This window comes from Catharus ustulatus, chromosome 7, assembly GCF_009819885.2.
Source record: "Catharus ustulatus isolate bCatUst1 chromosome 7, bCatUst1.pri.v2, whole genome shotgun sequence".
Taxonomy (NCBI): domain Eukaryota; kingdom Metazoa; phylum Chordata; class Aves; order Passeriformes; family Turdidae; genus Catharus; species Catharus ustulatus.
The window spans coordinates 17,023,885-17,044,765 of NC_046227.1; the positions used below are offsets into that span (position 1 = coordinate 17,023,885).

Here is a 20,881-nt window from a genome sequence, read left to right on the forward strand (position 1 = left end):
GTTTTTATAGTTATGGATGTTGCCATAAAGCCACTGCTTTATTTCAAATGGGAAGCAATATTTATTCTAAAATTGTTTACAGTATATAAGACAATTGCATTTTATTTCTTAATATATTCTACTTTCCCCAAACAAATGCATTTCATAATCTATTCAGAAGTCTGCATATAATGACAGTAAAGTTGTCCACATTATAAATAAGACTGTTCATTAAGTTGATAAAATGTTAAAACATTTCACTTGGCTAAGTTCAGCCTGTCAGAAGCTGACAGAGCTATTTTTGGCCTCAGCCAGACTTACAAAGAGGGATTGCTCTCTTCAGAGAGTTGCAGTATCAGCTGAGAAGTAATTGCATCCTGGATTATAAAATAAAAACGAAGAAGAAAGAAATCTTGGAACTAGTGAACATAAAAATATTAAAGGAGGTTGGAAATGTACTGGGCAGACCAAAGCAGCTGCCTGAAATTTCATTTGGGTTTCAGAGACTAAACGTAAAAGGAAACCATAATGTAAATTCCATTATGTCAAATGAAATACTTTGTTTATTGATAATCTGACAAATGGAAGTCTTTTTAAAAGTTATTTTTACATGCCTGTAGGTGTTAATGCATGTATAATATTCTGATATGTTTCCCTATTTCATAAATTTCAGAATGATATATATTTGGACTATCTAATGTGCTTATAGTGCGTAGAAGAAATGCTAACCTTCGTTGGGATCTTTTGTCTCTCCAATCAGAAATATGTGATTTTAGTTTTTCTGGATGTGGAGGAAAGGTCTGACTGACAATTTCCAACATACATGACTATTACAGTGAAACTAAGCTCTATACAGAGTCCACAGAGAGAGAGGCTCATAGCTTTGGTCCTTCAAATCCTCCTTCAGCAGAATCTGTCATTCTGCACTGAATTTGCTGAGAGATGAAGCACCCAACTTAGCTTAAAGTATGAATCTTCACTGTTATCAGATCATTTTGACAAAAGAAATACTGCTGGGGTATTAAAGCTAGCTGACCACATTTAATATCCAATTTCTTGCCTGTTAGGTACCAGTAGTAGAGGGGTGAGTTATCACTTACAGTTCCTGACAGCCACTGCTTCCAGCGAGCTGTTTCAAAAGGAATTTTTTTTGCATATTATCATAGACAGTTTATTATAATGCAAAGCCCCTAAGTCTTCTGGAAGTCACCACTTTGGGTTTCTTTGGTAAAATTAGCTCTTCCTGCACTTAGAAACTTCCAAGCGACAGCAGAACTCTGTTCTGTTACATTTTTTAGATTGATGAAACAGTGTTCATAGTAAAGGGATTTCAATTATGAGTATTGAAGAATGCTGTTTTTTCTATGGATTGTATTATGCTATGTCAATCACCAGCAAGGTAAACATACTGTTTTGAAACATGTTTCATTAAATAGCTCAAGGACTATTGAATATTTCTCAAAGACTGAAATTCTATGTGAAAAACCTTTAGACAGGTAGACATACAAACTCAGCATCCCACTCTTTACCTGGAACTTACAAGTGACTAAAGGGGCTTCAACCACAAAACGTTCAACAGTAGTGGTGTTTTCAGTCCTGAAGCCCAGGTTTTAATACTCTTCTTTATTTTGTCTTGAAACTATATTGATGAGGAGAACGCACTGAGGCACACAGACATCACAGGATAATTGAATGTGAAGATTTCAATTCACTTTTTGAGTCATCGTCCAGTTGGGATTGCTACCTGTAGCTGCATGGGGCCAGTACAGTGTGAACTTTCTCGTCATGGAGTGGCACAGAGGTGACATCTTGGCTGTGTTTGCAGCTCTCAGGGTTTTGGTGGGAGATGGCACAGATTTTCCTGCATGCCATGAGAAAGGCATTCAGCCCTATGACCCACTAGCAATCTCAGCATTTGGAACGAGCAACCATTTATAAATAGGTCAAGTAGTTTTTCTTTCTTTTTGGTGGTAGGGGTGGCAGGTTGATTTCCTGTTGTCCAGTATGAAGAGAATATCATTGAATTGCAATGAACCAAAGAAAATTGTTCAGGATTCAATACAAAAAAAAACCATTGTCTGATGATCCAAGCAGCAAGATCTGTGTGCCTATTTGCCCCATGGTGAGGATGAAAATTTCCTCAGAGTCTACAGCATTTGGTAGTTAATGCATCTTTATCAGTTTTTTAATGTAGTCACACAGCTTCTCCCTGCACTGTATGCTTCTTTCTCTGCAAAGAGAGAAAGAAGTCTGGGTCTTTAATGTGATCATCCTGAGCCAAAATACATTCCCAGATTTGCAGACTCTGAGGCTGTTCAGATACAAATCTAAATTTTGTGCCTGTGACTGTTGCCCAGTTGTGTGGGTGGTGTATGGAAGGTAAGTCCTTCAGAAGGAAAAAAGAGTCACAAAAACACAGTCAGAGCCTGTGAAACAGCTGCTGGGAATGGAGTCTCACTTTCTGCCATGGAAACTGGGCAGCTAGAGAATACACCCCAAGCTTGAGAATGAAATATTAAAGGGCACTCACCCAGTTCAGTTTGGAGTGTGGAAGCAGCAAGAAATGCTGCATTTTGTGTTAGATGCCTCCCAGCAGGCACTTGTAATACTTTATTTGTTCCCTGCTCTTTTCTGTAGTTAATGTATGATAGAAGAATTCAGTACGTGTTGGGTGACACTTCTCATTTGCAATATATTAAAAGCGAGCCCTAGTAAAGGGAAAAGATTTAAAGACCGTAAGAGATGAAAAGTCAAAACTTATGCAATCATTAGACAAGGATTGTAAGACACGAATTGCAATACTCCTGAGTCGTGCAAGAGACCATATTGTGGCATGATTTAAGACGCAATTTTTAATGGGGAAAGCGTGAGAATATAATCCAGTGCACAGCATGTGCTTCACTGATTATGAGAAAGGATATGACTGCATACCATGTACAAGTATGCATTAAAAGTTAAAATTCCTGGTTAATGATTGAACGCTTTTCATAACCTATGAAGGAATTACTAAATAGTCGAGAGATAACTGGAGGAGGAGAGACTGAAAACAGGAGAGTGCCTGTCCTGCTTGAATGTCCCAAACAGACGTTTTAGCTGTTGTGCTAAAAAGGTGATGCTGGTTCCCAAAACAGTCTGCAAACTCAGTTGTGGGGTCATCGTGGTCTGTGTGTTAAGAGAGGGCTGAGAATGTTTTAAAGAGGGTTTCCCATGTGGATTCATGTGGAAGTGGAAATAATACTCAGTATCATAAGGTTTAGTATTCCTCCTGTGCCTTGAATAGTGGTGGGTCTCTGAACATTCTCTACTCTCAAAGGCAATTATGGCCTTAGAGCACATGACTTGATTCAGTTAAACACCTTATAAAAATGGTAGCTCTCAGAAATTAGTAAATATCTAGAAATATATGTCAAAGTCCTTGTTTAAAGCCCTGCAAGATATTTTTTTTTCATTTTGACTTGTTCTCGATTTCTTTATAATATGTGTAATGTGTAAGAAGTTGTATGAGTGATTGATTCAGGATTTAATAATGTTATGAAAAAATGAAATTATTAGTTGTGAGTTATCCTGTCTTTCAAAATGAAATGCTGGGCTAAATGTTAGGATAGCAACTGAATCACATCTATTCATGTTTACTTCAGTGATACGTGCTATTGCTTCAAGAAACTTCAGTGGCTGCAAATAATTTAAAGACCCTTTCTAGACTGTACTACATTCTGTTCAATTCCTAGAGATGGAAAGAATTGAGAGAAAGTTTGTGGCAGCAGTCACCCAAAAAAAGTAATTTTCTTTTCCTGTTTTCAATTACCTTAGTTGGTGATACCATTTTTTCCTCTATAGTGAAGAAGGCTGATTTTTTTCAGCTCTGTGCAAGGAGTTCTGAAAATGTAAATCTGTATAACTGTAGTGGGAAATAGGCTTTTACACTTGCCTCCAAAGATAATCCAGATCACAAAGTTAAGCATGATCTGTGTACATTTCTAATAAATTCATAACAGTCTCCACATACAAAATCAAGGGTGATACTTTTCAGGTGTTTGCAGAGGGACCAGTCTTACTTGCCAACCTTGAACTGACACTTATATTTTCATTAATGACACTACTACTTTTCTACTTTTGCTCTCAGTCAAATCTGTTGGTAAGATCTGCTTAATCCTTTCCTTCACCAGGGCTTATTTTATCTTCAGTGACAGCACATGAGAAGCTGTAGCTGAGGAAGCTGCAGTAGCTGTCATAGCAGTACAGGCACCCTTATTGAGGTCTGTGATAGAAGAAGACAGCTTTGAATGGCACTGTTTGGTGCCCAGTAATGCCAATTCTGGAACTGATCGGGGCTAAAAAAACCACCTGGCCTTAATAATCAGGGAGCTGAGTGTGCTTTGAGAGCTGAAGCAGTCTTCATCCTGAAAGTTGTTTGAAATATTTCCATTTACTTTAATTAATTTAAAAGATGGGTGTATAATGTACACAACATCTAAACAAACCATAGCTGTAACAAGGGTAATGATGAAGCAATAATGTTTTTAGAAGTGCAACTAATGAATGTTTATCTTAAAGTACATTTAAAGATGCAGGATACTGAGCACTGAAGAATCCCATGGGTTAACTTGAGGAGATTGTCAACTCTTTTCTCACAAATGTTCCTTTCCAGTCCCTGCGCGGGTGTCCGTGACAATCACTCTGTAACTTTAATGTAATTTATAAATAAAACATAACTCTGTGGAAGGCAGAAACTTCTATTTATTTCTTCTGGGTTTAGCCCATCTTTCAGCAGAGACTTCAAAGCACAGACAATTTTGTCAATTCCAAGAAAGTTCTTAGCAGGATGAAAGATGAACCTACTTTTTAGGTAGCTGCTCCAGCATATCAGCAACGTTGTGCTCAGAAGAGATTGCCCCAGCCTTCCTCATCTTTCCTTTCTGTGCATTTATGTTGGTGGGGAACCAGTGTCAGGTGTGGTATTATATATGGCACGTACAGTGCAAACTAAGATTGCAAATGATGCATTTTTTACAAACATATATGTTTGTATTTTTAACTTAACCCTGTGTTTATTAATACCCAGGCAAGGAGAGTTAAGTGCACATGTTGCTCAGTGTACAGATATCAGCACAAAGAAAATTCTTTTCTCCAAACTGCAGAGTGCTTTTTCTACTTATAATCACCAAGAGTAACCCAAGCCCTTATTTGTGTGCATTATAGCAGTAAAATTGATTCACTAAAAAATCTCGTACAAACTAATTTTGTTTTAAGATTCAGAGCTTCCAAATGAAGCATGCACTTTACTAATTTAAACCCCAACTGTCACACACAGAATATCTAGTTTACTCATCAGTATTTCATGCTTATGAAAGATAAATTAAGAAGCAAAACTTGTTTTTTAAGGATCTTTAACTGGACCTCCACTGTCCCATAGGTCTCTCCCTTTCTTCTTCTGTTGGTGCCAGCTCTGGTTCATGCTCAGTTAATTCCTGCAGGTTGCAAGTGGCCTCCTGGCTGATTCCAGTGAGCCCTGCAGGACTTGCCTGCCTGCCTCTGTGTGTGTCTACACCTCCAGGACACATTAATGTAATGCTTACACACAGTGTGGGGGATTAACGTGAAGAAAAAGCTGTGTGCTCGTGTCGATAGCCTGATTGCATGTTGCTGATGCAGCGTTACAAGGTCAGAACAAATAAGGCCCCACAGCCTGCAGACAGTGAGGAGTGCCTTAGGCCAGCCTGCATTTCAAGCAGAGACTGCACCTCCCGTTGCTAAACTACTCCTGCAGAGGTGCTCCCTGTGTTCTGGAGGTAAACACAGCTGAGGGTCAGCATCCTGCTTCAGCCTTTTGTCGTGGTACAAGTCACTTCACTGCTTGCTGAGGTCACCTTTCAAGTTACTTTCTGCTTTTCAGCTACACGTGGCTCTTTTATGATCTGACATGTGAGATGTGTACACAAAGATACAGTCTTCAGAAAGTTTGGTGTCAAATTATACAGAGACAGGCAGCTGCCATGTGAAATCGAGTGGGGCTAGTGTTTCAGGCTCACCCATCAGACCCTCAGAAGTGTAGTGAGTAATTACCCTCAGCATATGCCCTGATTGAGCCTTTGTAAGATTAATAGTATGCAGAACTGTTGAAAAGGCTGCAAAGCAGTACAGTTGCTCTGCAATTAATTCTCATGGATAATGCTTGTGTTGTTACTGATAAATGAAACCATTAGCAGTGAACAAACTGTTAATCTTTTTATGTTTCTTGGTTTGTGAGGTCAGTCAGTGTGAAGCCCTCACTTCAGTTCTTTTCAGGGTTTCTGATGCTTGGTGGTTTGGATCTGGCCCTTTTTAATACCCTTCAAAAAGTATTGTATTGCCCCAGCCTTTCTTACATGTACTGGCAGAAATTTCCTCCTTTAGTAACTGGGATAGGCTGGTACAAGACGACGCCCAGGGAAGGAGGGAGGACTCTCCCTTTGCTCTTGAAGAGCCAAAGAGGATAGCTTTCTTTGGGCACTCTTCAGGGTGAGAAAGTTTTCCCACCCTAGTGGACCTTAGTAGCTGGGGCATAGAAATACAGAGGTCCAGCTCAGCTCTGGAAGGGCAATGAGGGGCTGTCATGCCTTCAGTGCTAGCATGCCGTAGGAGTCTGCTGCTGGCCTTCCCTCTGGGCCTTACACCTGAGACTTCCAAAAAGACCACCTAGAGGTGCTGTAGGGAAGCCACATAGACACATAAAAGTAAATTGCAATCTTCTTTCCCCCTATTTTTAAAAAACCCCTGTAGCTACCCTTGACCTTTTATGCCTTCTCACAACTGGCTAATCCATCCAGTGGCCCCCAAAGGGAAAAGGTGGGTCTCTCTCAGAGCAGCCTAAAGCAGGTGTGTGGTTCTGATTTATTGCTTGTGCAAAGAGCTTTCTGGATGGTGAGGGATTGTGGTGGGTTGCTAGCTGGCAGCTCCCTCGTTTGTTGTTCTCATTCCTTAGCTGCGTGAGTTTGGGGTCTTTTTTTTTAGCTCCTCCTCCCATCTGGCATCTCCTAATTATTTTCTATTACTAATCGCTTCTACAGGAAACAGACTGGACTGTTGAATTAAGAGCCCTATAAAAGGATAATTTTGTTATTTACAAGTTTCTTACCTCACTTAAACTTTATAGTGTGACACTGTATAGCTGGTGATAATCACCTTGTGCTATGATTGTGTCCAATCTCATAAACTGGGCAGGGTCAGGTCTGGTCACTTGTAGAATGTGAGGCTCAAGGAGAAGCTGGGGCAGTGCAGTTGGTAGCACCTTTGGTTGTGAACTAGTATCTGAAATATCTTGTATTTTATGCCTTCAGACCTGTACTAGGAGTCTGACTAACAGGGATTTTCTCCTGTCATCTCTGTCTTTATTCAGATAAACTCCTTTCTCTCCTTACTCTTTGTTCTGTGTGTATCTAAACGGGAGCGGGGAAAGCATTTTACATTGGTCACAGATTACATGCTTCCTAGTACAAATACGTGTCTTTTGGCTTCTGTACTGAGATGGAAAGGATTGGAGCTGTGGTGGTCTGATATGTCACCCCCATCCAGTCAGAGAATGCCCTGATAGGCGGGCACATCTGCTCCACTAATAATTGCCTATTCATAAGTGGTTGCCAAATGCTTAAGACCCATGGTGAGTGAAATGCTTGCTTGAAGGTGGTAGCAGAAAGAGAAGTAGTTAGGTATGCCTAAAACAAGTATTAGACTGTGAAAGAAAAGAAGATTTTTTCTGTGGGTAGTGCCACAGGATCTGATCTGGTCTGGTCCTTGTCTCTTTCTTTTTAATCTTTCACAAGAAAAAAAGATATTTTCAGCTAAAGCTTCTCATGCCTAATTTTAGTCTCTAGCTGAATGTTTTCTGACTGAACAAAGTAAGGAGAGCAGTTTTATTACTAAGCTCAACAAACTACTTGCTCCTATTATTTCAAACCTGTCACACTTGTCATCAGCAAAGACAGCAACTCTTGACAGTTTTGCAAAGTCTTCCTTTGATCATTAACTTTTAGAACATTAAACTTTTCCATATTTAACCTTTCTTCTGCATGGCATCATCAGTTAGAAACAGTGTTGCTTCTGGCATTTAGTGTTCCTGGAGTCCTAATGTTTCAGTAAGGTAAGAATCACCACACTGAATAATCTGGTTCTCAGTTTTTAGTTGTTGCTCTAATCTGCATCATGTTAGTACTGATATTCCTCAATTTCAACTTCCATACAGTTTCCAAAATAAATAAAGGATTATGTGTTTCTAATAGTGAAGTTCATGTCATAATGCACTTCAATTATATTGCTGTGTAGTGGGGATTATTGCTGCATTTTCTTAGAGCTTAAGCAGTTAGAAGTAAGTTGCCTAAGGAACCTTAGAGCTAGTATCACAAAGTATAATGTCTTCTATTAAGCCTTAGTCATATGTATATGTGATTTAATAATTTTTTTTATGTTTTCCAATTTGTGAATTAGATTAGTAGCACTTAGAGGCAAGCAGCTTTTACCCTTTTTGAGAGGAGATTGGAGGAATTCTGTGAAAATATGAAAAGGCTCTGTTCCCAATTCCCATTTTGCATGTAATGGTGAAACATTTTAAAAGATCTATGCTTTATATCATGTGTCAAATAGTTTATTGGTAGAAGGTTTCTGATGATTTTTCATTGCTGGAAAAGTCTTGAAACCATTTCCCAGTTAATACGATAGTGAATTACATTTGCATTCAGGCGTTTCTGTGAATTGGATGATGATTAGAGTAGCAGTATCTTTAATGCAAATGCACAAAAATTGCAGAAAGTATCCTGTGTTGTTATGTTTCACAGAATTTCAAGTGCTCAGTCTCCTAAGGGACAGCTTCTCATTCCCTCCAGCTTCCATCCAAATCCTTGCTAGCACTGGTCGCAGCTGGTGCCTGGGAGCTTCTGTCACCTCTGCCACACTGCAGTTCTCAAGGCAGACTCACTGCTCAGCAAGCTGAGCATGCTGAGAGCTTACTGGGCAATTTGGGCCTGATGGGTTAATTCTCTTGGGCTGTTTTTATTGTTGAAAATTCACACAACTTCAGCATCAGAAATCTTATAAGCAGTGTCACTTTTAAAGTGCTAGTTGATGGTGGCAGTACAAATGAAAAATTGCCCTGTAAGGTAAGATGAAAAGCATGCTATGAAGTTGTGCTGGTTTAACATTTCATTCATTTCCTCAGTAATGTAAATATACCCTAAACTTAGTCTTTTAGCTTTGATGTGACCTGTACTCAAAATAAAAGCTGTTGGTCAAAGATCACACACATCTGAAAACCCAGGTGTAGACACGGACCTGGGACCAGTGTATTCCAACTGAAAATAGACATCAACTAAACATTAAGTTGTAAGAAACCACAGACTTGCTGGGGGGAAAACATAAAACCCCATGGAGTGTCTCCTGTGTAACAGAGGTTATATGATCTGTCCGCATGCTAATGCTTCTCCCTCGAAAGGGAGATGTTCTGTAAATAATATCTGAATATTCAGTATAGCCAAGATTTTACATTGCCAGCCCCATCATTCAAAATAATTCCATTTTCAAATCAAGTGGTTATTTAACTTTTTCTCAAAGATGCTGTGTTTGACCATTTGAGATGATGCTTTTTTGAGTGCCTGTCTCAAGAATTTTTAACAGTCATAGCTTTCTGTAGGGAAATGGGATGTTTACTGCCCTTATAGGAAAAATTTTCCTGACAGAAGCATTTTAAAATGTTAATTAGGAAACTTCAAGGGAATAAATAGGAAAGATGAACCATATGTTTAAAGGAAGAGAGGAAAAAAATGGAACACTGGTCAACAGAAGCGAAATGAGTCTTTTCTGAGAATGTGATCAGGGATTAGAAGGCTTTATGGGTGGAAATAAACAGATAATTTGTTAATAATTGATAATGTGACTTTGGGACAGACTAATTCTGCTGCCAATTCCACTCTGGTTTCATTAATTGCAGGTTTCAAAGCAGTCTTGATTTAAATAGAGATTTATGCAAGGAGGTGGGAGTTCACATGAGACTCATTTGAAGGATGATCAGATTCTCCAAGTGTGCCTAATTGCACTATATTGAATGACCAGATCTGCTGGTGCAGCTATACCCATGGACACACATGGACCTACAAAACTGGTAACCAGGGTCCCTGAGGAGGGTTGGTGAGCACTGGGGGTTACCCCATTGTTTAATTTTTCTGCAGTGAGGTGTCCATAAGCAGGTTTTCACCATTATAAATTTTGCAAGCACTTGAATATAGCCATTTGACAACTCTAGTATTCCTTCAGGTTAAACATGGTTTTCACCTTGACTCATGGGTTCAAATCAAACAGTAATTCAGGAACGATTAGGAGACTTTGCATTCTTACTCTTATTTATGCTAAATAAGTATGATTATGGACTGAAAGCATGATTAAGAAAGAAACTGTGATAGTACATGTACCATAGCAACACAGCTTATTCAGGAAGAAGTGGATGGATTCAAAACAGAGGCTGTGCCAAAGGAGCAGGTGTAGTCTGAAATACAAAGAGTATTTGGAAATTAATGAGCTGTGGTTTTCAATTATAACATACATTGAATTAGCCTAAATTGAATTACCATGTAGAACAAAAAAAGGCTAATATTAGATGCATTACACTGCCAGTCAAGACTAATGTGAAATGAGTATTATACATCAGGTAAGAAAATATTGATGAGACATAAAAAGAAATTTCCATACCATTTACCCATATTATACCAGTAGCCAAAACTCCTATTCCACAAAGAAAAAATTAAAAAACACCTAATAAATATATGATTAGAAAGACCTTGTGGATTACATGATTTTCATTATTGCTAAGTGTATACATTTTCAGTTACAAAAAGATAACAGAGGTTGATTGCAGAAACTGCTTTAATCTATAAGATTCTCAAATGGATATGATGAAGGAAATGCAACATTTCTTTCCTCATCAAAGGGTATGGTTAAACTTCTCTTTCATTTTTATCTTTCCTTTTATTTGAGGAAATCCTTATAACAGTATGGGTCAGATGAGGAATAAAACCACCAGTCCCTTGTGGTTTCAAACACTTAGACTTAACAGCCTGTTTCCTCTTACAATACTTTAATTTAGTGTATCAGTAATAAAGAGCATTTGCCAAAAGAGGAGCGTTCATGCAGCTGCCAATTTGCATTACATTTTAACTGCTATCACTCCTATAGAGCACATGGCATTTATAAATTACTTTTAAGCTCTTTTTGGAGTACAGCCTGCCTTGACATGTCATGAGTCAAAAGGCTTTTGCCAGAGTGACCCTTCACTGCAATGAATGTCAGTCAAGCCTTGGTCACAGCAGCACAGCTTTCTGCAGACCTGCAGGGAGACACATCCCAGACAAAGGGATGGGAAGAAAATGCAATGCTCTCAGCTGAAGTAGGAAATGCTGACTCAGTGAGAGCAAGATGGAGAAGCTGCTGGGGAGCAGTCTCTGTGTTGCTGACCAGGGTGAGGGTTGTTCCCCTAGGCAGAGCTCCTTGTTTCACCAGCTCCTCTTCCTTGTAGCTGCAAGACAGATCTCTCTAACTCTGGTTTAGCCATGTGTCATGGTGTAGTAATTAATTTAAACTATGTGAGTAGTCCTCCCAGTCTCTCTGCTCCTGCCTTGCCCAGGGAGAGGAGTACCTGACCAAGGCATATGCTTTAACTCATTGTTTAGCATAGCACCTCCAAGGCCCAGGCTTCTGGCAGGAGGGGAGGAAGATATGATGGACCAAAACCAAAACTGGGAAGGATGAAGGGTAGATGGGAACGACAGAAAGCAAAATTGTAAAGGACAGTCTGTGGAGTCTTATTGGAGACAAATTCCAGTGTTTAATGATGCTTCTCTTTTTCACAAATTGTTTGGAATGGTTTGCCTGGGGAACAGTGATGCTGCCAAGCCCCTGAGGCAGGGAGGCTGTACCTTCTGTCCTCTACCAATTCTCAGTCTCCTTCTGTACTTTTCCAGATTTGGTTGGGGTCGGCCCCCTTTTAATGCAGTTTGTTTTAAGGCAGAAGAACTGCATTGTGGTAAGGAGCTACTACAAAGCAAGGAGACAGTTTCTGAGGCTGATGCATCAGCTTGAGCTCTTAGTCATGGGAACTTTTCCTCAGCACAGAGTTAGGAGCTCATTTCTTAGCTTTTTGGGTAGCTTTTATCATAGTGTTTGATTGTCATCTCCTGCCTCAGTGTCACACAGCTTGGTGGCAGCTCTCCTTTTGTCAAGCAGTTGCATCCTGCCTCTTGCAAGCAGGCTGGTAGTCTTTGTCTTTAGGGAAAGGGCTGGAGCAGTGGGTTATTTTAACAGGGGCAGCTGGGGCCATGGGGACATCTTGCACTGATGTCTGCAGGGAAGAGCTCTGTGGCTCCTGCTTGTCCTGGCTTGAGGGCAGGACTGCACTTTTCCATCCACAGTACTACTCTGTGAGGAAGCGTTATGCTGCATAAAGGAACTTGTAGCTATAGCTCATAAAACCCAGTGAGCACCATTGCTGATTGTAACATCACACCCCTACCATGTGCCCACATACACCCCTGTAGTGGGCTTTGTACATAAGGAGTGTGGAGGAAACCCCTGGAATTACCTGTACATGGTGGGCCATTTGCTGACCCCCCGAAAGCTAAGTCACTTGATACTATCAAAGTCCTCCAGAACCAGATCAAAAGCAGAACTTCTTCCTGAAGGTACTGAGAAAAACTTATTTTATTTTTGCCATGTCTAGATCCATAGTTATATACCAAAATATATCCCCCACCAAGGAAAAGAATGGATTGCATTTGCCTCTGAAAAGTGCCTTGCTTTTGTGCCACCAAAAATCAATGTTCACTGGTTTTGCCTTGCCCAGTAACTGAAGGAGAGGAATAGTCACATGGGTGGTTTTTGCTGGTGCACAGTTTGGAATTATCATTCCAAAGACCCATACGAGTAACTGCCAGGAGCAAATCTACAACCTGTCAGCCACTAGGAACAAAGTAAACCCCGATCCCAATCAGCTGCAGTGACCAGTAGGTTTTAGGAGTAAAGCTACAGAAAAACTTTTCTGTTGGCTTCCCTTATATCTCCCTGCTTTTTTAATGAGTATGCTCTGCATGGTAAGTACACCTCTGGGAACATACAGTCTTCCCAAATAATGTCAATATACTTTCATTGTATTGCACAATACAGTACTGAAGGAACTCACTTTTGATGCAGCAATTTCTAGCAGCAATATCAGACAACATTTTTTCCATAATTTAAACTTTAGATTTTATTTCTTTATTTTAATTTAAAGCCTTACTTTAAGTTAAGCCAACATTTTGGCTGAATTTATTCAAATAATTTTTCAGTTAAGTGGTCTGATTTAATTAGAAGTCAGTGCATTTGGAAAATTTTATTGTAAAAACCAGAACTTTTCTCAGGAGTAAGATTTCATCATTTAACCGCGGTTTAAACCCAGCTCCCCTGTGGGTTACTGAAAGTGGGGCTCTGTGTTGCCTGAGGATTCCACTCTGCTTGAGCACTGTGGGAGCCTGAAAGTGTCCATGTGCCAGGTAAATGTGGCTGTGTTGGAATGGCAGCAAGAGAAATCCCTGGTGGCTGAGACTGTGTGATGGTCCTTCTACCCACCTTCTGAGATGTCATCTTTCAGATCTTTTAATAGCATTCTTACCCTCTGCTCATACTATGTGGGCAGAGGCTATGCCTGGCATTAGCATCTACAAATGAAGAAAATTCACTGAGAGCAGATTATCCCCATTTATATTCAAAAAGTAAAATTTTGGGCTCCTCTTTCCCCTTCAGAACAACCCCATGAAAGATATGACTGGGGAAGTTATATTTAGCTTGGAACAAACTTTCACAAAGAGCAGCATTGAGGAAATTGGGCTCAGTTTCACAATCTGACTGATTAGCTTTTGAAAATCATGTACTGAGGCCATAAAATATGCTTGTAAAGTGTTCATACAAGCAAGGATTTTCTGAGCATATGCATTTGGCTAAGTTAGCTATACAGTGAAACAGAATACTGCACAATGTACAGTGGCTCACTGCATAGTAAACCAAATGCCTTGGTTCTTGATACATGGATGATAGGGCATCATCTGTGATGTTTATAAAAAAATGCATGCAATATAACTGCTGGTTATTATTAAAATACAGGGAAGGGATCATATTATATATAAATTCTGAAGCAATAAAAGCATATTTAGTCATAACATAGTGAAAATACCATTTGAGAATGAAAAGCCTGCAGTGTACTACACATGCATTCTTGAAGAAAACCTGATAATGTGTTTGAGAGTGGAGCCAGGTGCTCAGAAAACTAAACATTCCATTGTATTGGAAATGCACGTGGGCTTCAGGATCAACTGATCTATTCTAATCTGGTTATTCTAGGACCTGTGATCTTAACCTGACTTGAATTTTTCTGTTTGGGTTTGGGTTTGGTGTTGGATTTTTGGGGGTTTTTTTCTGAAGTAATTTCACTTTATTACTCAACAAATGGGAATGCATTGATTTCCCTTTTTAGAAAGATAATTTGTACGATGTTGACTGAACTGTGTGACTGGATTAAACTTACATAATGTGTCTTTCAGAGAGTGACTAATTGGAATTTACTGCAAGTCGCAGATGACTTTTAAATCAATTCTGTGAAGGCTTCATAATAAGACTTACTGATTGGGAGATTACTACCAGAAAATACACATACATTATCCAGCTAATACTGAGAGCAAATAGTGCTCCAGAGAGCAGCTGTCTCTCCTGCACCCTGAAGGATTACTCCAGGACAAGTAAGGAAAGTGGAGTCCCAGTAGGACCTAGACTGAACCACTCTTACAGCTGAGGTTTTATAACAAATGGGAACATTTGAAATAGCACATTACAGTCTTTTTTTTCCTTCCCCCCCCGCTTCAGTCCATATGTAAGTTGTAGAACCTCTAATCAGATGTTGTGGTTTAAAGGCTGTTGTGTTGCTGGGTTTGGCTTTTTAGTGCTTAAATTACTAAAATGTACAGCACTGAGGCTGCTCTGGTTGCATGCCCTGCTGAGAAGTTGCTCAGCTGTTGCTTCCAGTCATTCCATTTTCAGTTCACCTCAGTCCTGTGAAATCACGTCCTGAAATTAAGTTTAAGAATGACAGCCTTGCAGTTTCCTTCCTCATGGAGTCTGCACAGCACATTGCTCCCTGCACGTGCAATTGTGATTGCAAATGTTTGTCACACACAATTACTAAGAAAAAAATTAAAATTAAGACTTCATGAAGTGGAAAGGAAATAACTTTCCTCTTCAGAGTTTTACCTTTTTTTTATCCACTATGTAGCAGACAGTATCTTCAGGAAGTACCTTCAGGCAGAGCAAGTTATAAAGATAATTTGTTGGAAAATGAAAGGGCTCTGGAGAGGAGACTTTGCTGGTGGGTGGGAGTGCAGGAGCAACTGGAGAGCAGGCATTGAATAAAAAGCCAGGCAAAGGTGTAAGAAGAGGAGCAGGACCTGCACCTACAGGCAATAGAGACAGCACAGAGAGCCTGCAGCAGGAGAGTGTCTGGGGAATGGATGGCTTCCTGCAGGATTTAAGCCCCAAGTCCGTGACTTCACGTGTTTGCTTCAGGGATGACTCATCTCTGCAGTGACTAGGGCTGCCTGAGGACAGTGGCTTGCTCTCTCTGACTTCATTATTTCACGTACTAAAAGGTTACAGATCTGGACCTGCCTGGTGACCCAAATTGTTGTCAGGAAGGTGTGTACAACAGAAATTTCATTCTTCGGTTTGGTTTTTGAAAGAAGAGATTTGGTTTGTGTAAAGGAAAACATTACTTTGCAAAGCCGAACACCCAAAGTTAGGCAATGGCAGAAGAATGAGCATACACATTATAAAATTGTGTCAAAGCAATTGTATAAATTTTAATTTTTCAGTAGCTAGCTTTATGGCTTTAACTTTCTTTCAGTCTGTTTCTGGTGTACACTGCTGTAGAGCATGTAGCCCAGGCGAATGGCTGTAAGGGAGCTGGTGAGCCCAGTACTCCTTTATTTGTAAACAGAAAATGCTTTGCATTGAGCAATGGGAAGCTGATTTATGTGAAAGCAACACGCTGTCTCTGTTAGAGTACTGTAACACAAAGCAGTGTTAAAATTAAAATTCATAATTGTATAACTACTTTCCAGATTATAGCGCATTTTCATAATTACAGCCATGAGATAGGACCTTTCCCTGCTGGGTAATTCTGCTTACCTTTTTATTGGCATTCTTAGGTTTAATTTTCCAGGATCCAGAGATCTTTTTCTACTAGCATGACTCTAAAGTACCACTGAAAATAACGCAGTTCTTCAGAATTAGGAAAAGGGAAGCTGGCAATTAAGGAGTAAGTATGTCAAAAACCAGATATGTGCTCTACTAGCGATTGAAAGGGAAATTCAGCCTGCTTTACCTTGCTTCTTAAATGGAATTACAAAAAATAATAAAAGTTGATTCTGATAGTAAATTTATTTTTTAAAATCACTGTATTATTTATTTGCAACAAATTCCATTTTCAAAGAATTTATTTCCAATGTGAAGTTTTGGTGATGCATTTTTTCCCTTTTAAAATAAGAGGAATTTTGGGTTGCAGAAAAAAGTGTAATGAAATGTTTTTAGAATTCATTACTTATTTCCTGAGCCTGTTGTCACTCAAAGTTGTTTGGAGAGGTTGTCTCCTCTGGGACAGGCATAGGTCTACCTTGTTCCATAAGGACTTTCACCTGATGTAGTTCTTGGGAATTAAGTGACGAAAGGAAAGGGGAAAGGAAAGGATGAGGTCAAAAGCTTGCCTGCTTCCTCCTCCCCTGAGTGCATGCTATTTTCACACTTTGTGTGGATGGTCAGTTTTTGTCATCTCTTAACGCGTCAACTCAGTTTTCTTGATCTCCTATTGCCATGAAGTTTTAATGCACTTGCAAGGATGGACAGAAAAATGTCAGAGGAGCTAACACCTGCAGCAGAAAAGAGTGGTTAGGAGCAAGACAGGCAGATCGAGGTAGTTGTTTGAAAAGTATTTCTTGATAGGATGGATCAAGCAGCCTCCTGCCTGTACTGAAAGCAGGATCTGAGTCAGAGCCAGTATGCCTCATACCCTGTATGAGCCAGTAATGCCTGACAGCGTACTCCTGCATAATCTGTAGCCAGTGTTTCAATTTTTAATTGTATTGCAGATTAGTGTTTAGTGAAGCACCAGCCTTGATCCTTCATCTCTGCACCATGACCCTGTGCTGAAACCCAGCAGATTTTTAAAACCTGTGGGAAAGGTACGGGTGGCCACTCAGGAGAACAGAAGAAGGGCTCCCAGTGAGCACTGTTCTCAGCTGTGTTGGCAGGGCTGAGCTAAACTGGAACACTGTGATCCAGCTGCAAAGCACATACCAATTCCACCCAGAAGCTTGTGACAAACTGTGCTTGTCGCTGGTTTCTGACTCAGGAGAGATAAAAATACCTCGGCTGCAGCAGGGAGCGGGTTGCAGTGCGGCAGGCTGTGCAGGGAGGGAGGGCTGTCTGCACAGGCAGGCGCTGCGCAGGAGAGGTGCCCGCACCCTACAGCAGGAGGGCGGCCAGCCCCACGGCGGAGAGCTCGGCTGTGCTCAGATCAGGGGTTTAGCTGTCTCTGACAGACACTGTTCACGAGTGCTCGGAGAGCACCAGAGGGCGAGGGGCAGAGTGGCCACGGTGGCGAGCGCTCCCAGCTGTCAGCGCTCAGCTGGAGGGAGCTCCGGGTGGACGTGGCATCGTCTGTCCTGCTCCTTGTGAGCCCCTTTTGGCTCGCAGGATTCTGGCTCCTGTGGCTGTTAAGTTCAAGGCTTTAATGGTAGTGTGAAATAGTTTGTGTGAGGGCTGGCCCGGACCTGACCGCCCTGTGCACATTTCATCGTCAGTTCCATCCGTGCAAACTCCAGGTTTCGGTCCGGTGGGAGACTGTGCTCATTCACCTTGTTAGGGTCTGTCAGTGTGTCAAGAGAGGCGGCACCAGCAGTACGGGTTCACGTCTTTGCTGGACGGAGCGCTGCACGAACTTGGGGTGACATTTGTGTTCACACTCCTACACGATGTGAGATTGGTGAGCATGTTTTCACACGAAAAGCACTGAAAAACGTAATTTTAAAGGAAGAGTGGTGCCCATCAGCGGTCCCATTAACCGCTCCTGGCCGCACCTCCTGGTGCACAGGCCCTGTCAGACGGGGAGGTCGGGGAGAGTCGTGTCCCCGGGGGCTGCCGGTGGCAGCTCTGCCTCCCGCGGCACCCCCAGCAGCGCAGAGGTGACATTTTGTGGCGGTGTGTGGCCCGTTCCGCGGTGCCGCTCCGGGCGGGGCCGTGCCGGGCGGGGCCGTGCCGGGTGGGGCCGCTCCGCCCGCCCCGCCGGGCCCCATTGGCCGCGGCCGCCCCGGGGCGGGGCCGCTCCTCTCCGCGCGGGGCCGCGACGCGCCCGCGCCGGGCGGCGGGCGGGAGCAGGGCGCGAGGCGTGCGCGTCCCCGCGCCCCCCGAGCCGGCCGCCGCCGATGGAGGGAGCGGCCGCGGGCTGCGCGTCCCCGCCGCCGGCAGCCGCCCGCCCCCGGCCCGCAGGCCGCCCGCCGGCAGCGCCGAGCCCCGCGCCCCGCCGAGCCCGTGCCCTCCATGGCCGCGCCGCCCGCCCCAGCAGCCTAGGCTGCGGCATGGTCCGCGGCGCCCCGGCAGCCCGAGTGTGACACAGCCGGGCACGGCAGCATGCCCGCCAGGGAGCCCTGGGCAGCGCCCCGAGCCCGCGGCAGCGCCGGGCACCGCGCCGGGCACGAGGGCCGGCAGCGCGACCTGCTGCTCGCAGCCTTGGGCATGAAACTGGGCGCTCGCAAGGCGTCGGTGACAATCTGGCAACCTCTTAAACTCTTTGCTTATTCGCAGTTGACGTCGCTCGTCCGAAGAGCAACTCTGAAGGAAAATGAACATGTTCCAAAATACGAGAAGGTTCATAATTTCAAGGTAAGAAACGTTTTCCTACCTAATTTCTTTCTCAGGCACAAGGGCTTTAGCTCGTGTTTTGAAGTGGATCTGGTATGGAAATCGTATGTCTGTGCATACTGTGACTTTCTAGGAACTTAGAAGCTGCAAGGAAACCTCAATGCTGGTTACATCAATTAGGCACGTTTAGAGCATACAGCAGAGGGGCTGGGATGTTCTTGCTTGTGCACATGCATTCGTTTCAATAAATATTTGCCATATCTAGTTATCTCTTTTATTTAGAGTTGGTTTGTACTGAAGAGAGATGCTAATGGTGAGAAAAACAGCAAAGTTTTCTTTCAACTCAAATGTAGTCCAGTTTTATTTTCAGTTCTTAAAAATCTCTTAGATCTATAGTTAGTTGGTTAAATTGATCTTATCTCAGTTTGTTGATGGTAAATAGCTTTGGAGGTTAGAAGTGTGTTCTGCTGCATCTGGATTGAGCAGATGGTCTGCATTTCCCTTAGTTTCTGGCTTTTCTCCTGTGCCAATGAATTGAGTGTTGAAACCAGCGAGGCTTACACCACGAGGCTGTTGGACATGCTGGCATCGGCAACTACCTTGTGTTTTAATAAAATTTACTTCCGTCTTCTGTGTAGCTTCTAGTTACTGTTTTAATTGCTTTAAATAATCACCAGTGTTCTTTGGTAAGAGAGATGCATGTCAATGCAACATATTCATGTTTTGTGTATGTCTATAACAGATGTCCAGTAAGGACTCAGTAGTGTAACCTTTTGATGACAGGCAGTCTTGATTTTAAGACTATGACTATGTAAATTTATGTTTTACTGGATTCCTGTAGATGACAGTACAAACTTCAAATATGTAATTTGAAGGCTAAATGTAAAAAAAAAATCAAACCGAAAAGCCTACTTCTATTTCTTTTAAGAGAAGGGCAGATTGTTAATATAATACAGGCATCTGATGATATAAGCATCCATTAAATGTCTCCTGTTCTCAGTTTTGATTTCCATCACGCACACATGTCGGAATGTGGGAATGTCCACATGCACGCAAGTATATTCATTTACCTATCCTCCATCTGATTTTATTTAAACCACCTTCTGGCTTTTGAGTGCAGATAATCACCAAAAGTGGAAACTTTATGTGCTCAGGATGTTGTGTTTCATCTGAGTTCTTCCATTAAGCACAAATTTGAAAACCATGTACAAAATGATATGTAAGAAGTGTTTAATATGAATGCTTGGCATAACATAATTGTGCTGGCTGACAGTTCACTGCAGAGCATTTTCTTACAGGTTCCTGAGGTGTCCTAAAAACTGCAACGTCTTGCAATTTTCATTTGTTCCTTAGAGTTTGAAGGTAATTTTTGCAGATGCCAGCAGATCGTGATTTTCCATGTACTACAGTGTATGTGGGATAACAAGTATTTAATTTTGCACATCTGTGTTCCCTAGTTGCTTTTCTTTAACAGCCTGGAACACATCTGTTTTGAAAATAATCTGATAACCTGATTTTCATTCATTCGGGTTTGTTTATTTCTTTTACTTCTATAAACTGTTTATGGAAAGTTTCAGAGCTGTGAGTTTTCCAGTCTTTTCCAAAAACAGACTGTATGTCTGCTTCAAGGTCATAGCCATGGCACAAACTTTCCACACAGATTGTTTTCTTTATAATAGTTGTACTGTAGTTCCTTTATACGTGCTGTTGCCAGAAAAATATACGTTGAGAAGTAAATCTATTCTCAGGTCAGTGGAATGGAGTCACCTTTCACAGATAATTTTTGCTATAAAAGACTAGAAGGGGACAAGCCCCTGGCAGGGTATGCTGTAACCAACCTTCCCATGGAAGGAATGCTGCTGGCATTAATGAACTCTAAATGTGGTCACTTTCCCATCAGAATAAAAAGCAAAAACGTAAGCTCTTGTAAGAGCTGTTATGACTCTAAAATGAA

General features: G+C 41.6%; 1 protein-coding gene across 1 annotated transcript in view; it reads left to right on the forward strand.

Annotated features, from left to right (window-relative positions):
- Nucleotides 1-20,881, forward strand: part of CHN1 (chimerin 1) — a 91,377-nt gene that overhangs the window by 44,517 nt on the left and 25,979 nt on the right. Inside the window, exon 7 of the mRNA XM_033064995.1 lies at nucleotides 18,871-18,948. Within this exon, the coding sequence (XP_032920886.1) occupies nucleotides 18,871-18,948 (78 nt within the window). The remainder of the gene's footprint in view (nucleotides 1-18,870; nucleotides 18,949-20,881) is intronic.